This window comes from Varroa jacobsoni, unplaced genomic scaffold (assembly GCF_002532875.2).
Source record: "Varroa jacobsoni isolate VJ856 unplaced genomic scaffold, vjacob_1.0 contig00495, whole genome shotgun sequence".
Taxonomy (NCBI): Eukaryota; Metazoa; Arthropoda; class Arachnida; order Mesostigmata; family Varroidae; genus Varroa; species Varroa jacobsoni.
In genome coordinates, this window is record NW_019214476.1 from 58,646 (window position 1) to 85,709 (window position 27,064).

Consider the following 27,064-nt stretch of genomic DNA (forward strand, 5'->3'; position numbering starts at 1 on the left):
TTGCAGTTTGTATTAAACAGTAAACAGTTAGAAAAATCTATTCACACCTATGACTTTGCACGCGGGCACTTTGAATTTGACTACGAGTTATTACTAAAGAGCATAGCCATGCGTGTCATGTAAAAATAATGTCTCTCAAGAAGAGCATAAATAATGTTGGAATGATGATGAGGTAAACATTAGTATAAATAACGGAAAAACAAGCTTCGATCGCTTTCTACTTGGCTTCAATCGCTCAATATCCTCGTATTTATTTGAAGTAAGCCCAAAACCGCAGCAGCCCTTGCGCAACATTTCAAAAACATTACACATATAGTTTCGAAAGGAAAAGCTTAACATTTGTGTAAGAAATCAGTCTTCGATCATTCGGCAACAAGCTGATACATAGATACGTATCATATCATGAACGTGGAACAATCGTAAGAACATTTTCAAGTGTCAGACACGATCGTTGAAGAAGCCGGGGCAAAGCAAACGGAATGTAATGTTGAGCGGACTTTTTTATGGTCGAACTGAAACAAGTGCCAGAAACATTCATCGCATTTCAAACACTCTTATCCAATTCAGGAATTGTTTAGGAAGCATTTGAAGGTGCTTCACCTAAAAGTGTCAATGCTTGCCGAAAACGATACTAATTTTTAGAAGACAACTCTTGAAGGCTCGTCGAAGGTCTTCAAGATCTTCTATCCATCGACGTAAGCCTACGTGGTGCTGAGAATATCCTCTTGGGTAATCTGCTAATAAAATACTTTAATATGTTTTAAAAATTAATATTTGAATACGTTTTGGCATTATTCTACACTTAATCTCCCGTATTCATTATGTTCATTTAGCTGGTATATGAAAATTATGAACGCATTTTCTAATCAACTCATCTTAGACTACTATATCCACTTTGGGCTTATTTTATTTACACTTCAATATTTTGAATTGAAGGCGCCACGAACTGGAAAACAAATCGCCTCCCAAATCAATCGTTTCTTATGTTTTACTTCGTTCTATGTGCATAAGGCGAGGTCCTCGAATTCCTTGCGCTGTACCCAGAGTGGGTTACGCTCTGATGTTGGTAAGTATGACCACACTTTACAGGAGCATACCTTTCCGTGACGTGTTTAGCCGATATTCTGCTTAAATTAGTTATAGAAAAGAACTTTAATAGAAAAGCTCCCTGCCTTTCTAATTCTGGTGTCGGTTTACGCCTTGCCTCAGGGGGGCTTATACGGCTAGCCCAAAGACAATTACTGCTAAGTGAACCTGAAAATAAATGAAAATGCAGCTCTTTATCAATGACGAGTGACCCGATGAATCTCTCTAGTAATGCAGGTCACCGGAGGCACTATTATACCAGAAGATGTCACCAGCTACGGGCATAAGTAGATGCGTTAAGAGGTTCCAAGTTGATCAATTTTTCTAGCTGTCAAAAACTTGAAGAATATATAATCGGACAAGGAAATAACGCATTTAAATATTTAGGTAACCTATCTAGTGAAAACCTCCACTCTGCCAATGAAAAACAAAATATTTAGTTATTCCTTTTACAAATGCAACACTTGTTTAAAATGCTACTTATTAGTATATATTTTCCATTTAACATAATTAGAATATTTATGTCTCTATAAACATAAATTGAAGGCAAAGGCTGCATATTTTCAACGACGTCTGGTAGACGACTAGATGCAGATCCCTACAATTAAAATAAACCAGTGGCGATTATCTATAACTCGCCAACAATTATCGAACGTCTTGCCAAATGCTTCGTTTTTCTTTGCGAAGACCTTTTAGCCTCCTTGAAGGAAAACCCCGTAGAGAAAACAAGTGTAGAGGTATCAAGTAGTCGAAGGAACATCGGGCTACGCATAAAAAAGCATGAAGGATCTACAAAAAAAAAAGAGTTTGCACTGATTTTTTATTAGCTGTAGAAGTTCCACCTTTTTCATTCCTATTTTGAGATTCAATTGTTTTCTATACTTTCGTTTGGTATTTTTATCCTTTTTAGTACACATAGCAAAAGCATCAAGTGGGTTGGAACGTAATGGGCATAGGGAATGTTGGACAAAAATGTTCATAAAGAACGTATGTGCTGTCAAACTGTATCAGCAGGATATCAGATGATCAGAACGTCATCACAACCGGAACTCTCCTAGAGTTCCGGTTGTGATGAAGTTCTCGGGAGAAGTGACGAAAAGGATAATTGCAAGGAATAATAGGAGGAGGCGAAGACTCAAATTAATTGCCCCGTTTTACTACAATATGTAATTATAACGACTTGTGGCGTAACTCGGTTTTCATTTAAGTGGAGGCCCGGACGCCCGTGGCATAGGACATATTTGCAGGACAATGTAGCCTAGCCCCTAGCTAGACATTTTAAAATCGTAACTTCTGCGGTTGCTGGTATAAGCATGTGTGCATCATGGGTTATATTGCTAGAATAACTAACAACCGCCTATGTTCTCTCTGAGGATTAAAAGTGTGGTCGAATCATACAAAGGTGAATCTTATACAGTTCGAACGAATGTTCTGCCTTCAGAACAGAGAAGATCGATAAGAAATCAATAAAAAAAAAAAAAAGTAAGATTTCCACACGATATAAAGCAGCTACACAGACTAAATAACACGACTTAAAGGTCCATATTCACGGCTACTTATTCCGCAATGTACGCAAATCCATTTGCAAACTGCATGTATTGAATAGTGTGCAGAACTGGGACAAGGCTGAAAGAAACACTTAGCAAGCCTGTGGTCAGCCGCAACCGCGTGAGAGGGCAACATAAAGATAATCGACAGATAAAGTATTTGGGTACAGGGCATAATAATTAAAAAGAGGTAAAATTACTCATGACAAAAAAATAGTCACACCTTCCATGTAAGCGAAATCGGTCATTCTGCTACAAGCTGGTACAATCAATCACAATTTATTGAAAATGAAGTAAATGCGAAGTCATATGTTAATTTGTATTATTTCAAGTCATTATGCTCATTCACGATAGGCCTTGTTGAATAATGCTAGCTTCAACGAGTTTTACGCAATGAGTTGACTGAATGTAGTGGAAAATTGTTCGCATGAGCTTAAAGGAGACACACGCTTCATTCGAGAGAAGGGGCAAAGGCAACAAAATTAAGCCGTCCTTAATTGATACAGAGGTAGACATGGCCTGAGAAAAATAGGCAGAAAAACACAGAAGGTAAATACGATATTGCCCGTAATTTCGATATATATATGTAAACGTAAAGATACTATTATGCCACTGTTCTCGAACTAGAATCATCAGCAAGTATATTGCTGATTTCGATGTACGTAAATCCTGAATCGCACCAATATAGATCTACACTACAAACACACACAATTTAAGTAATAAAAAAATCACGAAATATAGACCTAATCTCGTAACTAATGATGCTTTAGCAATGCCATTTAAAAAAAAAAAAGGTACTCTTCACGTATACAGAAACATGTCTAAGATGGAGCTTTAATGCAAGAAGTTTTAAATGAGCAGTCAGGTGCTCCTGGTCGTTACGAAACCTGGCAGGCACCTTTAGCCGGTCTCTGACAGCTACGGGCAACGTTAGAACACAGAAACTTCTTGGCTGCTCCCCAGACGTACTTACACCGATCCGAATCCGTTACTAAAAAAACCTTATCTGACAGACTTTCCTCCAACGAAGTCACATTTCCAGAGATTAGCTATTGCTTTGAATGGTAAGGCGCTGTCTACATTTTACGAAATAGTCTGCTATTTCGAGGTTAAGTGAGTGAGATTAAATATTCTGCAGTTTTATGCCCAATACTTGCCACGAAACGTTCTCTCGCAATGGCCTTTTTAGCACAAGCTGAAGGTTTTTCAGTTTATATATTTTTATAGATCTCTAAACCCAATAGACAAAAACGTTACGACTACCACAACACGGGACCGAGCCACATGGTCAGAAAAGCCTTGCCTTCTGAAGGCCTTAACGCGCACTTTTCAAGCTTAAATAGGCCTAACTCGTATTCTTCTGCCGGCAATGCCTTACTAGCCGTATTTTTCCAATTCTCTGTTTAATATCGCGATCAATATACAGTTCTTGAATCGACAATTGTTTGGCCTGATTACAAGTACACCCAGGAATGTCCTTCGTAGTGCCCTCTAACATGCGCTCGATGCGGCAAAGCGGTTTCTTTTTATTAAGGAAATGATTAACCTAGTAATTTTATAAAGCGGAAACTTTTTTCCGAAACTGTGACAGTAATGAATCATAGTTATTAAATTAGAGCCTATTAGAATGCGCTTTGCTGCAGGCACAACTGAAGGACAATGGTGACTATAATCATCTAATGAATCAATTTTTCCTTTGACTTATGTGTTACGTAGCATATTTAAGATGTTGGGTATATATGGTGGATGATTACCGTAATAGCTTTGTCGGGTATATACATATAGCACATTATCTATAACATTAGTTAACCACTGGTCGAAATTAGAAATAAAAGCCTATTCGATCCAAGGGTTAGGGGCACCAAAAGGGGTACCAAGCATTTATGCACTTACAAACATGTTTCTTTTTATAGCCAGAACCCCCGGAAAGCAAGCGATTGGACCCGTTAACCCGTATGACCCCCTTCAACGACGTCTATAATTGCCGCTGATGACAATGAGCTGCCGTACGATATTTCGAAGCAGTCAAAATTATCCAAAATATGTATCTCTGCCAGCCGAGCAGCTTAGGAAGGCCTATTCAATTGAACAAGATGACTGGTTCGACCGATCATCATCTTTTACAAATCGCGCAGTTAAATTGGTGGTAAATTATAAATTACGTTAAAACATTTAGTGATCCCTAGAGTATTTGAGCAAAAACATGTCCAGGAAGTGGAGCGGCATATACAACTTTTCTTCACAGAGAAAATGCTTTTGAAAAGTAGGCCTACCTCGATCCATTTAAAAAATCGGCGAAAAAAACCGCAGGTGTTATAGCTTGATTCAACAGACGACCGGGAGTGATTTGCTAAAATTACCCCGAAAATTTAGAAGTACCGCTACTACATGTCAAAATAACGAATACCGCAGTTTTTAATAATCGAAGTCTCAGTTTTCGAAGGTCTCTAATAGAATCTAACCGATATACTAGTCAACTGAAAATGTAAATACGTGCTAAATGACTTTACAACGCTTTAAAAGTAACAATTTTTCCCTGCTCTCGACCTTTGTCACAGATTGGTCATGTTACTGTACAGTCCACTGCATCATCACGGATACAGGGCTACAGCCTTAGAAATTAATTTCCATTATTGAACAAACATTAACGTCTATCTGCTAACTTTTTCACGCTTTCTCCGTAGAATCGCTTCGAAGGTCCCAAAACAAGCTCCGCTGTTAAAGCGAATGGGCGAACTTTAGAACGTAGTTGGCTGTATTACTAATCAGAGGCAATCAATCGGGTGCGTGTAGCCGTACAACTAAAATTTCTATTGTTACTTAGCCTGTACGAGAAGGTTGAATGCCCGTGACGTAACTATAACCCATAACGTAACCACTGACTCAGCACTGACTTACGATATTGTGACCCTACATTATGCTATTATAGGTTTGAGCCTTATAATGCAGCTGAACTCTTCAAGCTAGTCTATCTATGGCATGCAGTTGGATTCAATCGCCTTTCCTTTGGCACACTTAGCCAAATTCTTAGAAATTTTCTAACCTGTACAATCAATCGTATGCGTGTCCTTGATATCGAATGCATATAGGCATCAATCTCATTGCGACGAATCGAGGGGCTCCAAGCAGAGGTGAAATCATTTTTGTCGATATGCCAACAATTTTTTTCCTATCGTTTCTAGCGTATCTTCATCGATGACTCGCATTTGGGCGGCGGTAATTCGTTCCGCTAAAGGGTCAGCCCTTTTTTGGGAAGCAAAGTAAAGTGTGGTCGAATAGAAGGTAAGGACGGTGTTGTCGATAGTCGTTATTTTCGTTCGCGTCGTTGGGGGCCTGGTGACTATTCTCAATAAAATCTAACAACGAATCTTTTTTTTGTCTTTTTTTCATCACTGGATATTAAGTAATTGAGCATAAACCCGAAAGCTCAAACGATACAAGCACCGTTTCAAGGAGAAAATATAGATTTCGGCTATCCTTTACATTTCCTCCTGCACATCCTGCACAACATCCCGTTTACAGAGGCCGGTGACGCTCTGAAACACACACGTAAATGAGATACATCAGTATGTGAAATCGTATTGTAAGGAAGTAAACGGTACTATGGGACTGATTTCTTTGATGAAAAGAATATGTGTTTTATCTATTCTCGTTTAATTGCTTTATGATGACGACCTAGGTGAGCTTGAGAAATCTCAAGGCTCTGAGCTAACGAACAAATGGTTATGGATTATCGTAGCAAGATTTATTTGATCACAAACTCTCTTTTCATATATCACATTGTTTATATAAAGGCACCATATATTTCGAATGTCTCTGTTACTAATGTTTATCTATAGGTGCGTGAATGGCTCAGTCTATTAGTTCAAAAGAGATGACTTCAAAAGACGGCATTGGCACGATTGATTAACGTACTGCAGGAGCAAGCGGATATTCACACGTGCTGCAGAGTGAAGATTTCGATAAAGAACATCGGTTTCTCATAATCCGAGAAGACTTTAATTAAGTAAAATTTATCCTAGGCGAAGCCGTATACACCGCTCTTCAAGTGGCCTGAACCTCGCGGAAACCTTTCTTGTCGGATTGCTAGAACTCGCTTAATTAATTAATTTTATTAACTGAAAGTAAATATGAAGCAACAACACAAACTGCTACACAGAAATCGTTATAAGCAAAATGACATACTTATACTCTATAACATATTAGATGAGCAAAAGTGGTAGGTAGCATCCTCCCATCCCAGTTCTTTTCTAACCCCTTAGTTACATAAAATCCAGGTGCTGGCACTTATTGCACACGGTACGATTCAATCCCCTGTGATTATTATCTGAACGACTTCGATAATAATGGTGAATACGGCAACCGTAACAAGGCGCAATAGCCTCGTGTAGCTGTTTTCACCAAACTGATGTATTAAAATTTATTTGGTCGCTGGTGGTTTTCGTGGAGATCGGTCAACGGCATATAGATGTAGATTAGAGGAATTGATGTATCTTCAATTGCCACTAGTTTCTGAGGCGGTAGTTGGGTATCGTCTTTCGTTACTCTCTATGCAAAATACATTGAGCTACCAGTAAGAAGAAGTCAAAGCAGCATTTAATCAACTACCGATCCATAATCAGAAGAAGACATGTATTTACCTGATATTTCAGTTAGAAAAAGTTGAGTGAATCCCCACATTGCTTTGTTTATAGACTGTTAGAAGGAAGGCCCCCTGACAGTAAACGGGATTTACGTATTAGCTCCCAGCCAAAAAACGAAGGGGATCGGACGGAAGTAGAGAGCTGTTGATGACAGCGCATCCGCATTGCCTAAGCTTTAATTACACATCAACCGGAATCACAGCGGCAGTAACAAAAGCCGTAGGAGAGCGACAACATCGCCGGGAGATGATGCGAATACGGGACAAGTCGACTACCCCGGTCTGGGCGGTAGAACACACTTGAGCTGCGGGGCAACATCAGCCGCCCTTTTTACCTGCCCACGAATGATCCGGTCTGTTACTTGAGTATCAATGCAATGCCCCTATCTGACCTCTTAGTCGCTACGTGCTAGTGGCTTGTTAACTAAAAGGTTTCGAAACGTGTGACGCCTCTAGTAGCGGGTCGACACTCTTGGAAAGCGGCAAGCTACAATGGGTAGATAGGGTTCCACTGAGGTTGCTATTTGTCGCTAGAACTATAGCAACAACGTTAGCAATAATCGCTGACTGACTAGCCGTTTCATGTCGCAAACCTGTTTGTGCCCTGTTATCGTTGCTTATATCGTTCACAGAGCCGTTTGCCTTAATCACTCATTAATCTGGATTTAGAACCATATAGAGGGTTCCATGCGTGAGGCGTGTGTGTCTGCGGCCAACGAGACCTGCGGCTGCTGACATATCTAGTGAGGACCAGCGGAAGACGATGCCTCGCCGTAATCAAATCTCTTTCATGCCATTTAGAAAATAACAGAGATCGTATACAGATTGCCAATTGTGCGCGATGCTTTGTGAATATCTTATATGTCCGCCACTCAAATACATGTCTGTTCTCGTGCCATACATGTACTGAGAGCGTTATTAAGCCAAAGCAAAATGATTGGAGAAACTAGATGCGTATGAAAAGAATGAAGGGAAACAACGAGATAATAACGAACATCTGATACAAGTATTTCGTCGTATTTCCGATCTACCCAAATATCGTCCGTATAACGGTTCAGGACGACTAGTAATAACCGAGATGTTGGCTAATAGATGACTACTGAAAAATCATTTTGTTGTTCTACTATAAGCCTAGTTATGGGTAACTTTTCGCATTGGTATAGCCACTTAGCGAGTGACTTAGAAACAAATACTTTTCCTACTATACGTATGCAAATGATCACCCGTTAAACCCTTCAATGTAGCCTTTCTTACCGTACCAATGTTTCGTGTTGCACTGTTGCTTCCCAGGAGAAAATGAGTGGACCGGAGCAAGAATTGTCGTACCACCACCGGAGGAAGAGGAGACTTCGTCGGAGGCGGACCCGGAGCCCGCAAGGGCGGCCACCGCCGGGCTCAGGAGCATACACCAGCCGAGTCCTCCCGAGTATCCGAGAATCCGAGAACAGCCTGCTGCAGCTGCTGCAGCTGCTGCTGGAAGAAGTCCAACTACAGCCCCAGGTGGTGTGCCCGGTCCGGAGCAGGGCACCAGCTCGAACGTTGCTGGTGAAGCGTCTGCTACTGGCGAAGCGAGTGGCGCACCAGCTGTCGTACAACGGCAACAGCAGAAGCAATTCGTCGGAGGCGGTGGTGCGGGATCACCAACAGTTAGCAGCGCTGTCGTCCTCCAACTGCCCTGCCCTCCAACAACAACAAGTACAACAGGATTACAACGCCAACAGCAACAAGCGACGTCGTCGTCTGTTACGCAGCAGCAACAGCAGTATACGACATCATCGTTATCAACGGCCATTTCTACGACAGTTGCTAGCTCAACCCTCGGAGCGGACGCCGCCAGGGGCACCGTCGATTCCTCTCAGCTGGGTGTTTGCCTCCAGCAAAAACACCTCTCCCTGCGCCACTCTGCGTCCACGCCGTTGCTCTACCATTCAACGCAGGAGAATTTCGAATTTGAGTGCTCCGCCTACAGCAGCAGCAGTCAAACCAGTAAAAGCCCAAGTCCCAGTAGCCCGAGTCCGGGGCCAAACCCCTCTCCATCGCCATCTCGAGTTCAGCAACACCGCTTCAACAAAAAAGCCGCAATCACAGGTGACAAAGACTATAACCAGCGTAGCTCACCCTCGACATTATCCACCGTCTCTGGCACGACCCCGAAGAGGAGTCATACAGGAAGACTCTCAGCGCAGAAAAAGGCCCAGTTGGGTGATTCCTCTAGTCATCCGGAAGACCACACGTTACTTTCACCTCGACACGCTCTTCGTCAAGGACACCATCGTGCCAGCTCGCCACACACCTACGCCAGGTAAGCAAACGGATTAGAAATGAAAGAAATATTATAGAGTAACAGATTATTTTATACAGAGTAGGTCTCCTGACACCTATATAATTTTTTTTCTTTGCGTCTTATGCTTTTGCTATTTAGACAAATATAATATGAAAACACTCAAACTATCGAAAGATTTCTTTCACCCTGCATAAATGAATTTGTATCAAGCTATATTATCTTGTGTAAGTTTATCGATCGCTGCTATCATGACGAAATGGAAAGCCCAAGCAATGCTTGGTACCAGGCTTATTTATTAGCTACGAACCGGTTAAATTGCGTCTCTTCTTAGACCAATTCTAAGTATTGCTCTAGATTTTCGAAAAACACCTGAAAGACAGAGGGTACTGGTTTGACACGTCCAGAAAGAGTCCATAATCAAATTTTATTTAGTATGATGGTATCCTAGCTTAATTTAGTATCATGATAGTCTAACTGAGTTTGTACTTCGCTGAAGAAAATCCGTGAATATTTCAAAGCTGGCTTCCGTTTATTTATGATACAGTTTTAGAACGAAAAACCATTCCAAGTACTTACAAGATACATACTGTGGCGCATTTTAAATGTAACAATGTATGTCATAAAGCATATGCACAATACTGGTTTTAGCAAAACAGGTCCTTTTTGTATGTCGCATGCTTATATCTCACTGATACTGCACTCATAATCAGCAGTTAACGAGTAATAACCTATGCCGCGCACATCTGATGCAGTGGACTTTAGGCAGAGATGAACACAATTGCTAGAAAGAAGCCAGTTTGAGGCTATCTGAATCTGCAGGGGACGAAAGCCCACTCTAACTGACTACAAATACTCATGAGAAGGCAGTGAGGTGAGTGCTGGGAGCTTAATCAGCGGTGGCCGCTCAACTGACGCTCGAACAGGGACCGACTGTCCATTTCGCGTAAGGCGAAAAGCCTCAGGACCACAGGCTGTAGACTCGTCCAGTTGATCATCATGTGGCCAATGGGGCGCAAAAACGGCTGAATCGACAAAACGCACTTTTTTTTAACTGGAGCCCCTAAATTGATTCTGATCCTAATCGTCTATGGAACATAGATTTCGGTTTCGTTTAGTGACAATATTTGCTGGTAATGACAACTACCGCAAAACCCATAACCTCGCCCAAATGAAATTTCACTATGGGTCGTAACAGAAATTTGTTGAGGTAGTTCAGCACTCTATTAAATTAATCATGTGCGAAACGTGGGCAATATTATTGACATACTAAGTGATTGATAAAAGCATGCTATCTGTTTCAAGAAAGAAGGCCAGGGGGTTTCTAGGCCTATCATGACCGAGATTTTTATACAATGAACGGGATATTGCGCTTATCCACACGTAGTTTGTGTACGGGGGCCCCTACTATATACGGTCCAGCACACGGAGCAGGCGGTAACGTTGATGATTCGGAATACTGGGACCCAGGTTTTCGTCTCATTTTGAGGGGGTTCTCAGTAGTTTTATATTTGCAGTTTGCGTTTCGTTGCCAATGGCTTGTTCGAGGAAATTAACGGTAGAATCATTTTTTTAATGCACAGGTACAACCGAAAGCATTCAAATTAAAATCTGAAGAGTATGCGAGCTGAAGTGATCAGTCAAATCTGTTTCCCTCTATTTTAAACGTTATTGCAGCGTGGCAATGAGATCTTGCGTTCTCATTGAGTAACGGTACTGTGTTTTGTCTAGGGGCGCGCCATAGGCCCGTGAGACTTTTTAGGAACTCTAAATATCTGATAGCATTCACTGTCTTCTTACTGGGCAGTACCATGAAAAAAGAACCTTAATATGTATTGTGAGTACGAATGTCGATTTATTCCTCATCTTAGGTCTTCATCCTTTCCTATACCGTATCATAACGCTAGGCGCTGAAGTCAATGTTGAAAGTCGATTATCGGACACAAACAAATAGAATACTTACTTGGAACAAATGGAAGACTCAATAAACTTATGCACACGAAGCGAAATATACACGGGTTTATTTAATTATTGTTGCATTACATGTTACTACCCCTGTATTGCGCCTTGTACAGTTCTAGAAATATTCCTAATAGATTATTTTTTGGCATGGAGTATCACAACCGTCAAGGTTATCTGCTGAACTTTATAATTCACCCTCCGTACCCACTACAGTTTTAGCAGACAATGCAATTTAAACCTAAAAATCTTTTCTAACAGTCGTTAAAGCAATCCAAGAGGTTGTTGAATTTAATGAAGGCACAACTGAGGATCGGGAAGAGTTAAGCTAGCTTTAAAGGCAGGGCTTAAAACCTGCACACTAGCCTTTCTGAAAAATGGGCGCCCGTCTGAGTCTAAGATTTTTCCCCAGCTGAGTCCCAGCTGTGCTGCCATAATATCCCTGTTTTATAACATAATAGCACTGCTTATCTGTCAGGATAGGAAATTAAATACAAGTAATCTAGAGGTATCAAGTGGGAAAAGATATTATGGCTCTATTTATCGCTTTTTTCTTGCTATTCGAATCTTTCCTAGGAAATCAAGGTATATCTGCTCCCCGATTTCAACGTTTAATCATTTTGGATTCGTAGGCGAACATATCACCGCCGCACCATTGCAAGAAAACGAGCAGATACCGGTCAGTTCGATACGTGGCCGTGTGATGGCGCAGTGATAACGTGCTGGTTAACTTGAGAGCACGTGAGGCGATCTAGATCCGAAAGCTGGCGTAAACACATCTTCTTTTTTGCTCCCGTCCCAACTGAAATTTCCCTACAGAAGAACTGCACGCAGCAACTCAAAACATTTATTTTATCTGACATGCCCAAGTGATGAAAATAAAGAATGGAAATTTCTACTGGCCTTCGAGCGGAAATCAAGTTTGAGGAACATTTAATAGAGGTTAGATGTTTTCAATGCGAACTGTGGGTTAAGCCAATAGGTGACTCCAGAATGAATTATTTGTGTGTAATGGAATCATATTTAGGTAACTACATAAGTAACGTCAACTTCACTTGGCTAAGGAACTGTATTTTGATTGTTCAACAATTTTGTCTTTGCATGGACAATGCAATGGACTTACTGTTCTATTCAGTAGAACTTTCGCAGCCATAGCACTATTCTATTATACATACGCCCACCAGTACCATTACCTAACTTCGAACTGGGAACTGTACTAGTGTTCAAAAGCGCGCGAATTTTAAATATTTCTATCTCCCCATAAGCGTTTATCGCTGTATCATATATCACGTCTTACAGCTCCTTTTTCGTACGCCGTGAGTTGCTGATCTCGTCGTTGAAGATAACGATAAAAATCAATGCCGAGATTAAATTATGCTAGAAATAGAGTAAGTGCAAGACGGAATATCGCCAGTGATATCGAACAACAAAGGGGCAACCCGTTGAAGAGTAAACTTTTCAATATCGTACGGCTATGGCCACAGTCGAAGGGGTCCAAAATGTACCTTCGTAATATATACAGTCGCCACATCTCTTTCCGGCAATCTCTTCCTGCCGCGAAATTTTATATACATACTCGAATGTGATAGCAACATTATAGCGGATGATAACAACACATTATGGAAATAGCGACGATAAATCTGCGTATATGCGGTCGTAAGAAGCGACAAAACAACGACAATACAAACTTTTTTTTTTGTTTTCCGTTATCGCCGATTACTCTAGCTCGATCGACACGGCCCGAAAGATGACCGTCAAGAACGAATAATCTATAGACACTTTCCACAACATATCTATATATACTTGATAGGTCCGCTTGTACTTTTATATGCACTTATATGCACACTGCATAGGTTAGTTATATGACCACGCACTTATGCCACAGTAGGCCCGCTTGCTAGTCAAGCTGCTGCGACCGCTTGTTTCGGTGATGACGGATAGTAATATCCTTCATCAGGCTATAGCAAAAGCGTCTAGAGTTAATGTTGTTCCGAGTCCTCGTTGTATCAACAGGGCGCCGCTCTCCTAGGCGCTGCATTCCCTGTCGAATCCGTGGAATGGTGTCTGATCTTATGATAGCTGGAAAGGCCTCTCTTCCCCAGCACACTTGGATTTTCTTTCTCGGCTTCTCTCGTTTTAAATTAATGGTCCCTCTTGGATGTTGTGCATACGTAGGCAAACATTTAGCTTATAGCCGGTACCTCACCCCATCTGAAGCTCAGGTCATGGTCTAGCCCGCTTCTAGGTCCCATTCTCATGCAGTCGCTTGCATTTCTTATCGTGGACATCCGATATGCTCAATCGTTTACCCCCACCCTCCTCCACCACCGTTCGCTCAGGAACTGTTGCCCCGGAATGCTCATCACTATCATCGTGTCCGATCGGGCTGTCCGTTTGTTCATCAGCCCGCCAGTTTTTGCATACACGTTTCGCTCGTGGCCTGAACAAGACACGGGAGAGAACCAGCCTATCGGAACCGGTGGCAACAGCAGCAGCAGTGATTTTGCATATATATATATATATACATGGCGGTTAGCACCTGTCATATATTGGTGCTGGCATGTTATGCAGTCTATATCGTCATCATCTATGACGCGTAGTGGCGTGCGTTTGCAATAAGCTTGCGCTGGGGGTTACGCAGTGGCGGCGGCAGCCGGTTAGAGTCGAGCAGTAACGAATTTGCCGACGAAACGAGAAGCAGTACGAAAGAAACGAAGAGGAAAAGATCGCTGAAAATATCCTAACTTTGAGGGTGGAGCTCACTGACACTAGCGTTTTTGCATTAGCTAGCAGTGCACTCCTGAGGCTGTACTTCTAGCAGCATTAGGACATAGTGAAAGTAGAGGGAAAGACAGCAGTCGGTATGCTTCATATCCAGGCAGAACAGGCACATTCTGTATGGATTTTTTGGTGATGGCGGCGGGTTGTGTCCATCGGCGGGTCAGGAAAACGGTGAACGCGGTAGCGGACGCCGAGGTGATACTACGTGCAATTTGTATTGATCATACCTGTTATCACAGTGCGTATAGTGTCCTATTATCGCAAGGTCAGTGAGCGCTCTTCACACTTTGAGGGCATTGAATGGCCAGCGATAAGTGCATGGCACATACGAGCTAAGAAATGCTGTTGTTTCTGGTTAGAACAATGTTTGTCTGTACATTTGTAATTTTAGCAGGTTGTTCTTTGCGCTGCTCCATGTATCGTAATCGTTAGCCGTCTCCGCCAAACCAATATATGTGGTATTAGAGCGTTCTTTTTTTTTGATAAGGATGGAGAGCGTCTTAATTTTCAGGCGTTGGGGTGGAATGAGGGCAACGACGAATATGCAATGGAGGTAGGTGGCGAGAGTAAAAGGGGCTGAGAGGATTGAAGCTCAGATGATGCCTTTTAGAAAAAGTGCTCTCTCGAGAGTGTCGTTTAAGATAGAGAATCATGAGCAGTAGTCACGAAAGATTCGTTTGATATTTAATCAGCCTTAGATGTATTTGGGCGGGTTTAGCACATACTGTCCACATGCACAGACATACAGCTAGGCAGGCAGGCAGGATGGGTGAATACGACCTCTATTAGGCTCTTTTTAGCTGTGTGGACTTTAGCTGCTTATATAGAACGCCAATTCCTATGAAATACCTTTCCGCATGCCCACTGGGATTACCTACGTACAGCTGCACGCAACGAGAGAGCCCAGCAACAAACTGGAATGATATCCAACTATTATTGATATTGTTACATCTGTATTTACTTTTCTAAGTGTCTAAATGATATTTCTGCTATTGAGCTGAGACAAAGCTGGAACGGATGAATTGTTTGTTTCCCTTTCTGTTACATTACTTTCTTGTTCTTTCCGTCCTATTATACTGCTGTATCGTACGAGCAATTGCCACGATCGCGGATAGAGGGGACTCGGGCGAGAATTAGCATGACCGTAATCGAAAACTTACATTTGTCGGCTTGGCAGTGTCCTGCAAACTGTAAAACTCTTCTTCGAACACAAAAAACATTTAGCTTACGGGTTCTCTCCACTTAGTACGTGCTAGTTAATTGAATAGGTGCGGTTGTTGAGAGCTGGACGACATTGCTGTTATTATCATAAACAACAAGTCCACTTCATTCACGACAACAGTAGATATACAGAAATAATGTACTCTCTATGGGTAACTAATCGAAACCCGAAATGCAATGGCGATTTATCGTTAGCTCTCTATTAGACGTAACTTACGAAATCGACTATACGATGCTTACCGCTCTTCGTCAACAAAGAATATTAATGATTTTTTTCAAAAAAATCTCTATTTTTCTAATTTCACTTAAACTGCTAATGCAACCGTTTGTGCTGATCTCATCGTGGCAGGAAACAAAGACAAATCGATCGATAGAACAAAGTGCAATGTTGGGATTGGACTTCTTCTGATCGTCATCGTCGGATCGTACGGAACCCGCAACCCGTAGCACAGAGTCGGCATAACCCGTTGAATGACTTGTAACGCCCACTGTACTCTGAGCTAGTGCACGAAAAATGTACAGCCCTGAACTTCTTTCACCTCTAGAACATCCGACTTCTGCGATCAACGTATCGACGGCACGATACGTTAAAGCCAGCAGAGGGACAGGTGATATCGCGCGGGATTTGGGTGCAAACCGCCAATATGTTCATAAAGCCACTGGGTCATGAATAATATTTCGGTTTATTTAGATGCAACGACTGGATCAATCTGCCAACGGCACCGCGTGGCCCGGCAAGGGGTTCGTGGTTTACTGGCGACAAAATGGATGCTAAGTAAACGAATGAGTGGCGGGTCAATAACTTGAACTCGCTACCGGCTCCCCAGGCTTAGAATATGTCAGGACCCTATGGCGTTCTTCTAAGCAACAGTAATTGCTTTCTTAGTTGTAGAAATGGACGGATTCGCTTGCAAAATACACATCTTCTTCCGCTAGCGAAAATAACCTTTGTATATCAAACGATGCAAAAATTTTGTACAGAGACAGATCCGCTTGTTTTCATACGAAAATTGATATAAATCGCACAGTGAAGCTTAGGAGATCTCCACGAAAGTTACTTAACAAGTTTCGCTCTGAAAAAACACATACATTGTGCGTAGTTATTCGATGTGTGAATGAATCGTCTTGCGTGCAGTGAAGTACGACTGCATATACAGTAGTAAAATCCTGACTGCGAGACGATACGCCCGAACACTGCAAAGTTACAATGCAACTATAGTAAGATTTCGTTTTACTATTTTTCTGTTTTTTCAAATTGTTCATTTCACCCTCCATTACGACACGCTCTTCCACATCACTGTGCCGATAGTCAGAGCGTGATGATAGATTTGGGTACATACTGCGCGAAAAAAACGTTTATAATCCGTCGCTGCTTTTTTTTTTTTAAGATAGCACTTGTGGAACGTCAGCAATGAGGCTATACATATGCCCTGGGCTAATCCGCGCCGATTCGCACAAAACGATGAAGGTTGACCTAAAGGCGGACTATATCGCCCATCGAACCGACATGCGGATTTTCATAGATGAAATCTGCACGAAGGCTGAGCAAAGACTAATTATTTTTATACTTTTGTTGTAGGAACATAAAAAAACAACCTCATTTGGAAACACAAGGAATCTACGACACTGTCAATACCGCAGAAAGCTGTTCATACTTTTTCGTAGTTAAATAAATTGCATGCAACTTAATTCCATTCCAGCCAGTGGTCTTCCACAGCGGGTACTAATCTTTGCCGTTGTTGAGGCAAAAGAAAACAAATCGTTCAAAAACATCTTGATTCGGACGTTCAAAAGATGACAATTGATCCGTTCGTTGTTCTTGATACTTTTGTCGGACATGTTTGTTCTGGATGGGTTGGGAACCGAGACTATCTAATAATGTACTCTCCTAATCGTCGTACTGAGCCCCGCTTTCTTCATCCATGACAATTCGACCCACGTCGATCGTCAGAAATTGGTTCGATAGCAGCTTAACTTCCATAATATCGATTACGTATAGTATAAAAACACGCAGGTACTCTGATCAAACGCGAAATTTACCTTTCAACACGGTAGACTCTCCTCATTTATTATACCTCTAACGGTAGTATAGAGTAAACTCATTTTGAAAGATATAATTCTACTTGAACTATTATCAGATCAGTCGGGTGTTGGCTCGTTGTCTATGCCGAAAGATCTTCGTGAGCGAAGAGCATATTTGAGATAAGCATTCCGCGCACGAAGCTCTCTATGACTTCTTCCACGAAAGATTCAATTACGACAAACGGGGTGCTTCTGGACAGTTGATCTCGCTTAGGCCCCCGTAGGACCACTAACTGTTACAAACTTTCTGCGTCATCTGTACAGGGAGTATTATGAGGTTGATCAGAACGTTCCGGCGCCTTTTTTTTTTGTAAATAAAAAAAAAAAAACATTCCCTGACTTGTTGTTTACCTCTGATGTATCATTCGAAAACGCTTGCTATTCTGTCAGCGTCTCGTAACAGTACGATGTTGCGAATGCGGTTGCATCTTAAAAAAAATCCTCAAATATGGATGTGTCAGCCATTTTGACACATTTCGTCTACGCCAAGCCGCTACCGCAACTGCCTGGGACACTTGTCTTCTATACGATAACGATGCTATCGCTAAAAAGACTCTTCAAGAATAGCCGGTGAACCTTGAAAGTTATATCCGGGATGTTTTTTACTGTAGTGGATCGTCTGGGTTTAATGGCGACCATTTAAAGGCACTTTTGAAAGAAGGCAACCTACAGACAACATTGCAAGGGAATCGGCTGGAAAGATGAGTTGCAGCCACTTTCGCTTGTTAACACCTCTAGTCCCTATAGTTTACATAGAAACTCGGAATTTGAAAACCTTATAGATTCTTTGAAGTCTATAAGGAATTAGGGCTTAATGCCGCACCGCACTACCTCATCTAATATCGGGCGTCATGTGACTACCACAATGACGGATCATTGTACATAATTGTCGCCGGTGATCCAAAACAAAGGTGTCTTTACGTTGGATAGTTAATGTTTTAAACATAAGACATGTTCATCAATATCTGTCAGAGATGCGTCAGAGAAAAGAGTAATAGTCAAAACCAGATCGTCATCCAAAGCAGGTTATGTTTTACGTGTCATGGGAATTGCTTCTTATGGGTTAGACAGTTAATCAGCACGTTTACCTGCCTTAGCTGCATCGAGCAGTAAGTCAGTCGAGTCACTCAAAAGAACAGACACGACAAACGAAGTTAGGTCATCTTGCCTTTTAGCATCGTAACGCCATACATCGTCAAAGCCGTTTGCCTCAGCTTCAAAAAAAGTTTTTGTCACCCTCCATTACTCTCTGGGTTTTCATCGATTAATTTTTACGTCTTACCCGTAATCCGTCTACCGGGCAATCACGTTTGGCCTTAACTTTGCCATGAATCAAGATACCAAAACGTGGTTGAAAAACTTTTTTGAGACGACACTTGCGAGATGGCAGACAATTTAGTGGAGAGATAGTAAAAAGTCGCGAACAATAACAGGATCCCATTTTTGCTTTGCTCTTCATTCAAATATTTCAACAGTCCGATTGTTGTCTTGTAATTATTTAATCAGCTTATTGTGGTATTTGTATTCCAGCAACATCTACTATCCAATGTACCATCTAATCGTGCAGCAACTTGGTTACGATGAATCTATCCTATTACCGTGCTTTAATAACTGGTTAGGTTGTATGTACATACATATTAATCGCCTAGGTCCAGTTACCTCTTTACTTCTTCTCTTTTAATTATCCTGCTTTTTTTCATTGTAACCTATTATCATACTGCACCTATTTTGTTGCTTTAAGCAATTAATATTGAGCTCGACCTTCATTTTAAAAGGTTTACTATAGAGTCAAAGATGTTTAATTACCTGCATGAAGTTATGCTCTGGGCTCGGCCAGGACACCAGTTATCGTTAAGAGCTTAACTAATCCGAGTTCTAGATCAGTGGTGGATCCGCCATTGGGTTGATGTGACCCTGTTTACCACACGGAAATTCTATGCGTTTCTCGTTGAAGCATCCTTTTAACGTTCATGGACCTCTCGTTTTTTAGTTGCAATAAGCCTAATCTTCAAGCTCCTTTCTCTCTCTGCAAAAGCATTGAATCACATTCACAAAAACTGCGTTTTTTAGCCTTCAATGGCAAAATTCTGAAAAATTACATTCCTTCGAAAATTTAATACTCATTATTTCTCTGTCAAATGTAGGCCTATTACTTTGCAGGCCTCGAAAGAATGGACAACTTTCCACTATTAACTTTTCTAAATTTTTTAAAGATTGCGGAACGAATTATCCAAAAAATCATTCAAATCGGGCATCATTCAAGTTTATTGAAAAATAGAGTATGATATTGTAAATAACAAAAAAAAATAATAACTATTAGAAAAAAATATTCGACTGATCGTCAAATGAAAGCAATAACTTACGCGTATGAAACATTTCCAGCCAGGAAGGTCGGCTCAAAGACACCACTATACACATATCACTTATGTATTTAGTAATTAACTGGGTGGATCAGACTTTCAGACAACAGGACGTCTTCTTACGACGAGAAAGAGCTGTGTGTACAAAACTATCCACTCAACGAGCTAGATGACTAAACTAATTTTTAGTTATTAGGCCGATCGGTGGACTGTCCTTACATCATCTCGCTATAGAAAGCACTGAAAGCTCGAGATTTACGAATGGTACATGACATTTTAGGTCGGCCGAAAGTATGTGCAGTACTTTCTAAGGCAGGTTTTTTCAAGGCTCGTTTTTTTTCGTTTACTATTTTACTCTTTTGAGAATAGGGAAATTTGCGGGTTGAGTCATTTCAAGCAACCGTCCTAACCATAGAAGTTCCATTACATTATTTTCATTTTAGCACCTGGGCCTGTAGTAGGTTTCGGAAACCTTGACCTGCATAGTGTCCTTTGTGAAAAAAAAAAAAAAGCTTGAAAGGTGTGTGCCGGTTGCGTTTAGCAAAACTGAGGTAATATCTCTGGTAAGATACTTAGAAATAACATCAATAATCGTATATTGTTCTTTTGTTTCAGCTACATAACTAGAATCACTTTTAGAGAAAAGAAGAAGAAACATTACATCTGAAAACAGATCTATAAGTTCAACCCGTCACAAGGTGTCTTCATCATGTAATTAACTCAAGTTGGTGTTCCTCTTTTTACAGCACCGGCGGGCTCAACTTGCTCCCACCGAGCCGGGTTCCCAGCGGCGGACCGGGGCCTCCGTCCGGGAGCGCCCGATCAATCCCTCACGCCTCTCTTGCGGCCAGCCGGAGTTCGGAGGCAGTTTCAAGCGGCGAGCATACCCCAGCATCCCATCCGCTCGCGCACAAGCCGCTGTCCCTCAACTGGCATCGCACCCTCCACGGATTGGCTATGAGTCACCGGCCGTCGAACGCCCACGAGGGCGCTACCAGCGCCGCCGATCCCTCGGTCGCGCCCCCACATTCCCATCAACTGGCGCCCCCAAATGTTCAGATGCAACAGCAGCCATTGCTCACGCAGGTAATGACATTCAATTGCATCTCGAAAATACACAGAATGAGGAATAAATCTGTTGGAAATTACGTGATATATACACTTGTCATGACAGCTTGTATAAAACACTATCATATGAGAAAGCAGGGCCAGAGTATGATGGGTAGCCTTTGTTCCACGACAGAAATACTCTTTAACGATTCATAACAGCCGGCTAAATAGACGGCTTCTGAAATCACTTTACTTTGTTCTTAAATGCTCGATTTTGATCTCGAATTTATTTTTGTCGTTATCATTGCAGATGTCAACGGTGTCCGGGGCAGCGGCAATTCCGGGACCAGGCGGTGCCCCGGGATCTGCCCTGGCCGCACCGGCTCAGCAGGAACGACGTCGACCTGTTCGAAAGGGACCCAAGGTCGTGGAACGACCGCAGCGAGCTCTTTTTTGCCTCACGCTCAAGAACCCCTTACGAAAGTTGTGCATTTCTATCGTTGAGTGGAAACCATTTGAATTTCTAATTTTGTTTACGATTTTCGCAAATTGCGTCGCGCTAGCAGTTTATACGCCGCATCCGAACGGAGATTCGAATCAAACCAACTCCACTTTGGTAAGTTTAAATAGGAATAGAAACTGTTATACTTTATAGGCCTATATTGCTACAGGCAGACATGCTGGTCTGTAGCGTAATAAATCCAGTGACGGACAGCTCTGCGAGTTTTCTTGCATGTATAATTAGCGCATGTTGGCATATCTATATGTTCACACAGTTTAATTTGGACGAAGTCTATTTAATCTGTAGGGTTAACCGCGATGGCGATATTGATGAGAGATGTAGTAAATCTCATTTATGCGTTTCGGCCGTGTATTTCAATTTTTCCGTTACACCCGCGTTAGATATTCCTGTCATCAAGCCGCTGATCCACTCCGTCCCGAACGGCCAGTCAGTACGCCACGATAGCTGTCAATTTTTAATTGACTATGTAGTCTAGGTTTTTACAGTAGTTACTCCATTTGAGCCCAGTGGTCTCATGATCAGTTGTTTTCTAATGAACCGACTGGCCATGAGGCAGTCACCCAAGCAAGTAATCAACGGCCTCGGGCGACGTGGTGTTAATCGGGGCTGTTAGGGTCATTGACGAAGCCTCCGACAGAGTGGAAAAAACTCTAGAGAAGGTCCGTCCTGTTGGTTGCAGCAAGATCAAATGAGATATACAGCCATGTTTTTCTGATTTTCTTTCTGCTGCTTTTACCACAGTCGCTCTGCTACGTTATGCTCCGCTCGCTGTCTGTGGATGAAGCGATACCTGCCTTAGGATCTTAAGTTTGGCTTATGAAGGCTGACGATTGGCCTTCACCAGAGCCTTATTGCTGTCTTCCTCGTTAACTTCATCCCTTTCCCACCAGTACTTCGAATGCCGCTTGTACTACAGCCGCTGGTATTAGGATCGTAACTCCTACCACAACTTCATAGGGGACTCACTCGATAGTCTCTACCGAGCGAACAAATAAGCGAAAGAGCACGAAACCCGAGGATATCGGGCGGAGCAGAGTATCTTATCGTTATTAGCCACTTTGAACCATTGCCGCTTCTGACCTCGCTGGTCAGTCTCGGCTCTGCACTGTGGCCTTGGCCCACATCTGCCACTTCTCTTTCAAAAAAGTGCCTGCCCTCGTAGATGGATCTGTTGTAATGAATGTACCACTACTGCCAGCAGGCTTCATCTCTATTGTGAATCTGTTTTTACGTGCGTTATTGTCAGCAAAGGACTCATCGTAATCGTATCCTCCTTTTCTCCTTCTCTCTTCCTGAGTGTTTCTAGTTTTCTTTTGTGCAAGTCACGCGTGGTTGACTGCTATTGCAAGTTTCGTCTGCTGCTGTCACTCTTTCGAGGCAAAGACATACTACAATCGGCTACTCGTGTATAACCCTGCGGCTTGCCGTTGAAGCCGGTACCAGCGAAGGATGCTGCTTATGTGATAGCTCGCAACGGTTGCCCTTGACACCTCTCGTTTCGCTATCAAAATCTTAGCATGCAGGGGCTGCGGGTGACAAGTTGAAGGGTCAGGAATCGAATGACGCTAAGCAAAGGGCAAGAAAAAGATGCGATCCAGTGAAGTCGGAAATAATTCGCACGCTGTGCTGGCTAGGGATCGGCCAACGGTTGGCTGAAAAACTTTTCATGACTTATCGTACTGAACGAGCGGACTCAAGGGGCTAAGCGAGCGCTGGAGCGTCTATCGTGATCAGACTTGACAGGCCATCCGCGGCAGACCTGTTCCTGGATCGCCGCCGCTTTTTGGACCGTTCTTTGCCCTGTTTGCCTGTTGTCCCCTCTTTTTTTGTGCTGTACCCCCCGAACGCTCCGTCTCTTTTGTCCGCCTTCTACTTTTCGCGCACATGTTTTCTCGTCAACTATCTCCTCCCTCTCTCTATCTGCCTTTCTATTCCCCTTCCCTATCTTTCTCTATTCCCCCTTGTCTTCCTTATTTTTTTTCTGTCATTTTTTCACATTGTTGTTTTTGCCTTTATCTTTCTCTCTCGTCTATCTGTTTTCGTTTCTATCAACCACTACTTAGTTTTTGCTTTTCCTGTCATTTTCTTCTGTATTGCATTTCTTCTCTCCCGGATCCTTCTTTCTCTATTGCTTTCATCTCTGTTGTCTCGCACTACCCCTTCCATGCCGTCTTTCGCGTCATTTCATCTCTCTCTTTCTTTCTGAGTGTCGTTTTTCTTAATTCGTTGATTATTTATGCTGCTGCAGCAACGAGGCCTTTTTGTCTGCTATGATCTGTGTCTCTCCCGTTGTCGGTCCGTTCTCTGTGTTCCTGCGTTGCATATCTGCTCTTTCCATGTTGTATCCGCGTGTTCAGCTGCGGGCAGCTTTCGCAGACAGCTCAGCTCAGTAAGGGTCAGACAAGCGGTAACGATTGGACAGAAGACAATCTGTTCAATTAGGTGAAGTCTTTATCATGCCCATGTCGCTACCATCCTGTCGGTCAACACTATTTTATCAACGACCCTCGTCCGACTGTCCGTTCGTGTGCGAGACCCGGTTCCTTCCTGTCCCCGCTAGTCGCACAGCTTATACTCATCTTTTCGTAACAATCTTTTGTTTTTTCTAGCAGTTAATTAAACCGACCAACATGTTCTTGTCGGACCGCCATGTCGGCCATTGAACACAAGCTAGCACCTGACGGTGCCCGTTTGCCTTCAAGCAAATTATTGTCTAGCTCAGCCTGTGCCTTTTTTCTGCCTGCTCTGGCCCAGAATCTCCACAGAGCCCCACGAAAAGTGACCTACCAATGAAGTCATTCGGGGCTGACCCTTGGTAACTGTCATCTTCATAAAAGCTTAGAGGCTTATGTCCGGTTCCTGCGTTACACGTCAGCACATCAGAGGGCAGCTGGCCTGCGGCACAAGCGTTGCGTTTATGCCCGGTATATAAAATAGGTATCGTATCTTGTTATTGATCTATCACGGGTCCTCTCTATTACACAACGAATGTGAAAATTTCATCACTGTCGATATTCTATTTTGTGTCCTAAGGGAAACGGCAAATTTTTATAGCAAACCACCAATGCAGTGGATAATGCACAAAGGGGTTCTTTGCGGAATTTCATTCTGCGAATCAAATCGTCTCTCAGATTTTGAACCAAATACGCCACCTACTAAATATATGTTCGCAGTCCTATGTCGTCGAACATTGGCAAAGGCTGTCACCTATTCCGTTGCGAGTTAGGTATTCGGTATTGCCGCTGCTCTACAACTGACGTCCATCATAAAAAAAAAAGTTCGTTTACGAATGCCACCTTACGTGTCCCTAAGTTTAGTAAGTAAACAGATTACCTGTGCATAATCACAACCAGCATCCACCGCCACAAATGCAACTGCTAGCACAGACTAAACAGTTTTTTTACGACGAGTGGCTTTGTTGAAGCGGTACCAACAACATCAAAAAAAGTCCCTTCGTCTTCTACTAACACGAATACCCACAAGACACATCTCAATTTTATTCTTATTTGCTTATTCAACTACCTCCATTTAGTTGAAATTAATCAGCGGCGGGATCCCTTCTCTTCAAAGGATATTAGATGAATGCAAAAAGAATTGCGATGATCATGTTATCCATACCGTATTGCACGTTTATAGTGGACGCTGGACGCAACGCATGCAAAGGCACGTCATGTTCGCTCGCCTTGTCCGTTCAGTCCCCGAGGGTCAATAAAGTATTTCCTGTGTTGAAGTGAAACAATCATAGTTGAGATTAAGCTAGACGTAAGAGAACTTTTTAGGTGATTATGTGCGAGGGATCACACATTTTGGCTGTGTACGTTTTCAAACAACACCGTCCTGCAAGGATGCTGGTAGCAGCGAAAGCAGCACGGTCTGTTATGCTTTTCTATTCCGTCAGCATTCTTGACATCACCGTTGGTTCCGGGGGCTTCTATGGCGGGTGTACAGGGACGTTGCCAAGCCTATAAAAGCCGATGTAAATCCAAGCGGGGTTGAGGATTTTACTGCGTGCTGCCATGCACATCCTACGGGGCCGAACAGGAGTTATTCCTGTTAACAGTGGAACATCACCATTCAACATGGCTGAACAGTCTGTATTTAGCTGGCTTCAGTCGCGCCGGCCGGCGTCAAGTCGGAAAGTACCGATTTCGTTTTCTGTCCATGCAGCTACCTGTATTAGCAGACGAGAACGGTACGGCATCGCTATACGTCTCTCCACTACAAGTGTGTGCACGCTAGCTGGTGGGAAGACAAAACAGCCCATTTAGACTATGCACACCGGCCAGTCTACCCATTGAATCTGTGCTAGCTGTTGCTATATTATGCTATTCCTACGCAAAAAGCTGCACCCAGCAAGTAGGTGACCCAAGTTTCGAAGAGCTGGGAGTGAAGGACATTAACTGAGTCTAAACTCAGTAAGAACAATGCCCGCATTACCATTATGTGGATGTTATGTACAACTTAATGTTAACAGTCGTCAGTAGACTACTTAAAAACAACGTAGAGCATAAAAGTGCCAGTTGAACCATAACTATTACAGTCGTAGCATTGAAAAAAACTTGTTCATTGCGCCGAACACCACATTGAACAGAATTAAAAGTTGGCGTTATATGACATTTACATAATCCAAATATAGATGCGTAAGGACCAAGTTGAAGGCTGTCGCTGGGGCATTTTTTGTTGAATGTTATATATGCGCACGCCTAGCGTCAATAACACCACTTGTTCTTTGTATGGGGGTCTCGCTCTTTCAAGACCAGACTCCAAGAACCAGAAGAAATATATATATACATATGTATTGGGTTCTCGACGAGGTATTTACTGTCTTAATTGAAACAATGATTTGATTAATATTTTTAAATAATATTATTAAAGTGGGTGTATGAAATTTTGATCGACCTTGTGACGTTTTTCTGCTAACGCCGTAATTCCGTCGGTGTATCTTTGCATCCCTCCATTAAAACTAAGTAAACACGATTAATAGTGTTTGGCAACGACCGAAACAGTTTCATGGTGCAGGAACCGAACGAGACGGCAGATGCATGGAAATTTCCCAGTCAAGTGCTTTCAATTTTTTCCGGGTAGTTGAAAATGTATGTGGTTTAGTATTATAGTAATAGAAGACGACGCCTTTTCTTTTCACTAGCTTCAGATTCACTTTGTTTTTTTCTTCGATAACTCATTGTAACCTTGTTAACAGTTAACTTTGCTAAAAGTTGTTAACGGTAAGTGTCAGAACCAATTGTTTTGTTAGGCGCCACTATCTTATTTTTTTCGAATTAGTAAATATATAATATCACTCCCTCTGGCGTCAGTCTGAACTTTGCTACAAACTATGGAACACATGTTATATTATTATCGTATGTGCTCCACTCCCCATCAAGCGCTTCAAAAATAACTCGTAAATTTCGTATTTTCGTTTGTTCATTCGTATAGCGAGCAAACATCAAGTCTTTTTGTAGCCATCTTTTTTCAAAAACTATTTCGATATTTGATGATTGATTAGGCACCTTGACCATAAACGGCACAATC

General features: G+C 42.3%; 1 protein-coding gene and 1 long non-coding RNA gene across 6 annotated transcripts in view; one reads left to right on the top strand and one right to left on the bottom strand.

Annotated features, from left to right (window-relative positions):
• Positions 1–210: 210 nt before the first annotated feature.
• Positions 211–25,560, bottom strand: LOC147752012 (uncharacterized). 5 transcript variants are annotated; one of them, XR_015315264.1, is made up of 6 exons: positions 24,866–25,113; positions 19,406–19,625; positions 9,867–9,928; positions 9,394–9,568; positions 5,677–6,169; positions 211–1,254 (listed from the first exon to the last, which is right to left on the bottom strand). It is a non-coding gene; the product is annotated as an uncharacterized LOC147752012 (long non-coding RNA). The 5 variants fall into 5 exon arrangements; XR_015315266.1 differs by lacking the exons at positions 9,867–9,928; positions 24,866–25,113 and adding an exon at positions 25,151–25,560; XR_015315265.1 differs by lacking the exon at positions 9,867–9,928 and having other exon boundaries at positions 25,055–25,124.
• Ca-alpha1D (Ca[2+]-channel protein alpha[[1]] subunit D) overlaps positions 9,491–27,064 on the top strand; it is a 71,496-nt gene continuing 53,922 nt past the window's right edge. The window contains exons 1-3 of the mRNA XM_086972857.1: positions 9,491–9,577; positions 20,706–21,045; positions 21,320–21,625. Coding sequence (XP_086828983.1) covers positions 20,917–21,045; positions 21,320–21,625 — 435 coding nt within the window. The 5' untranslated portion in view covers positions 9,491–9,577; positions 20,706–20,916. The remainder of the gene's footprint in view (positions 9,578–20,705; positions 21,046–21,319; positions 21,626–27,064) is intronic.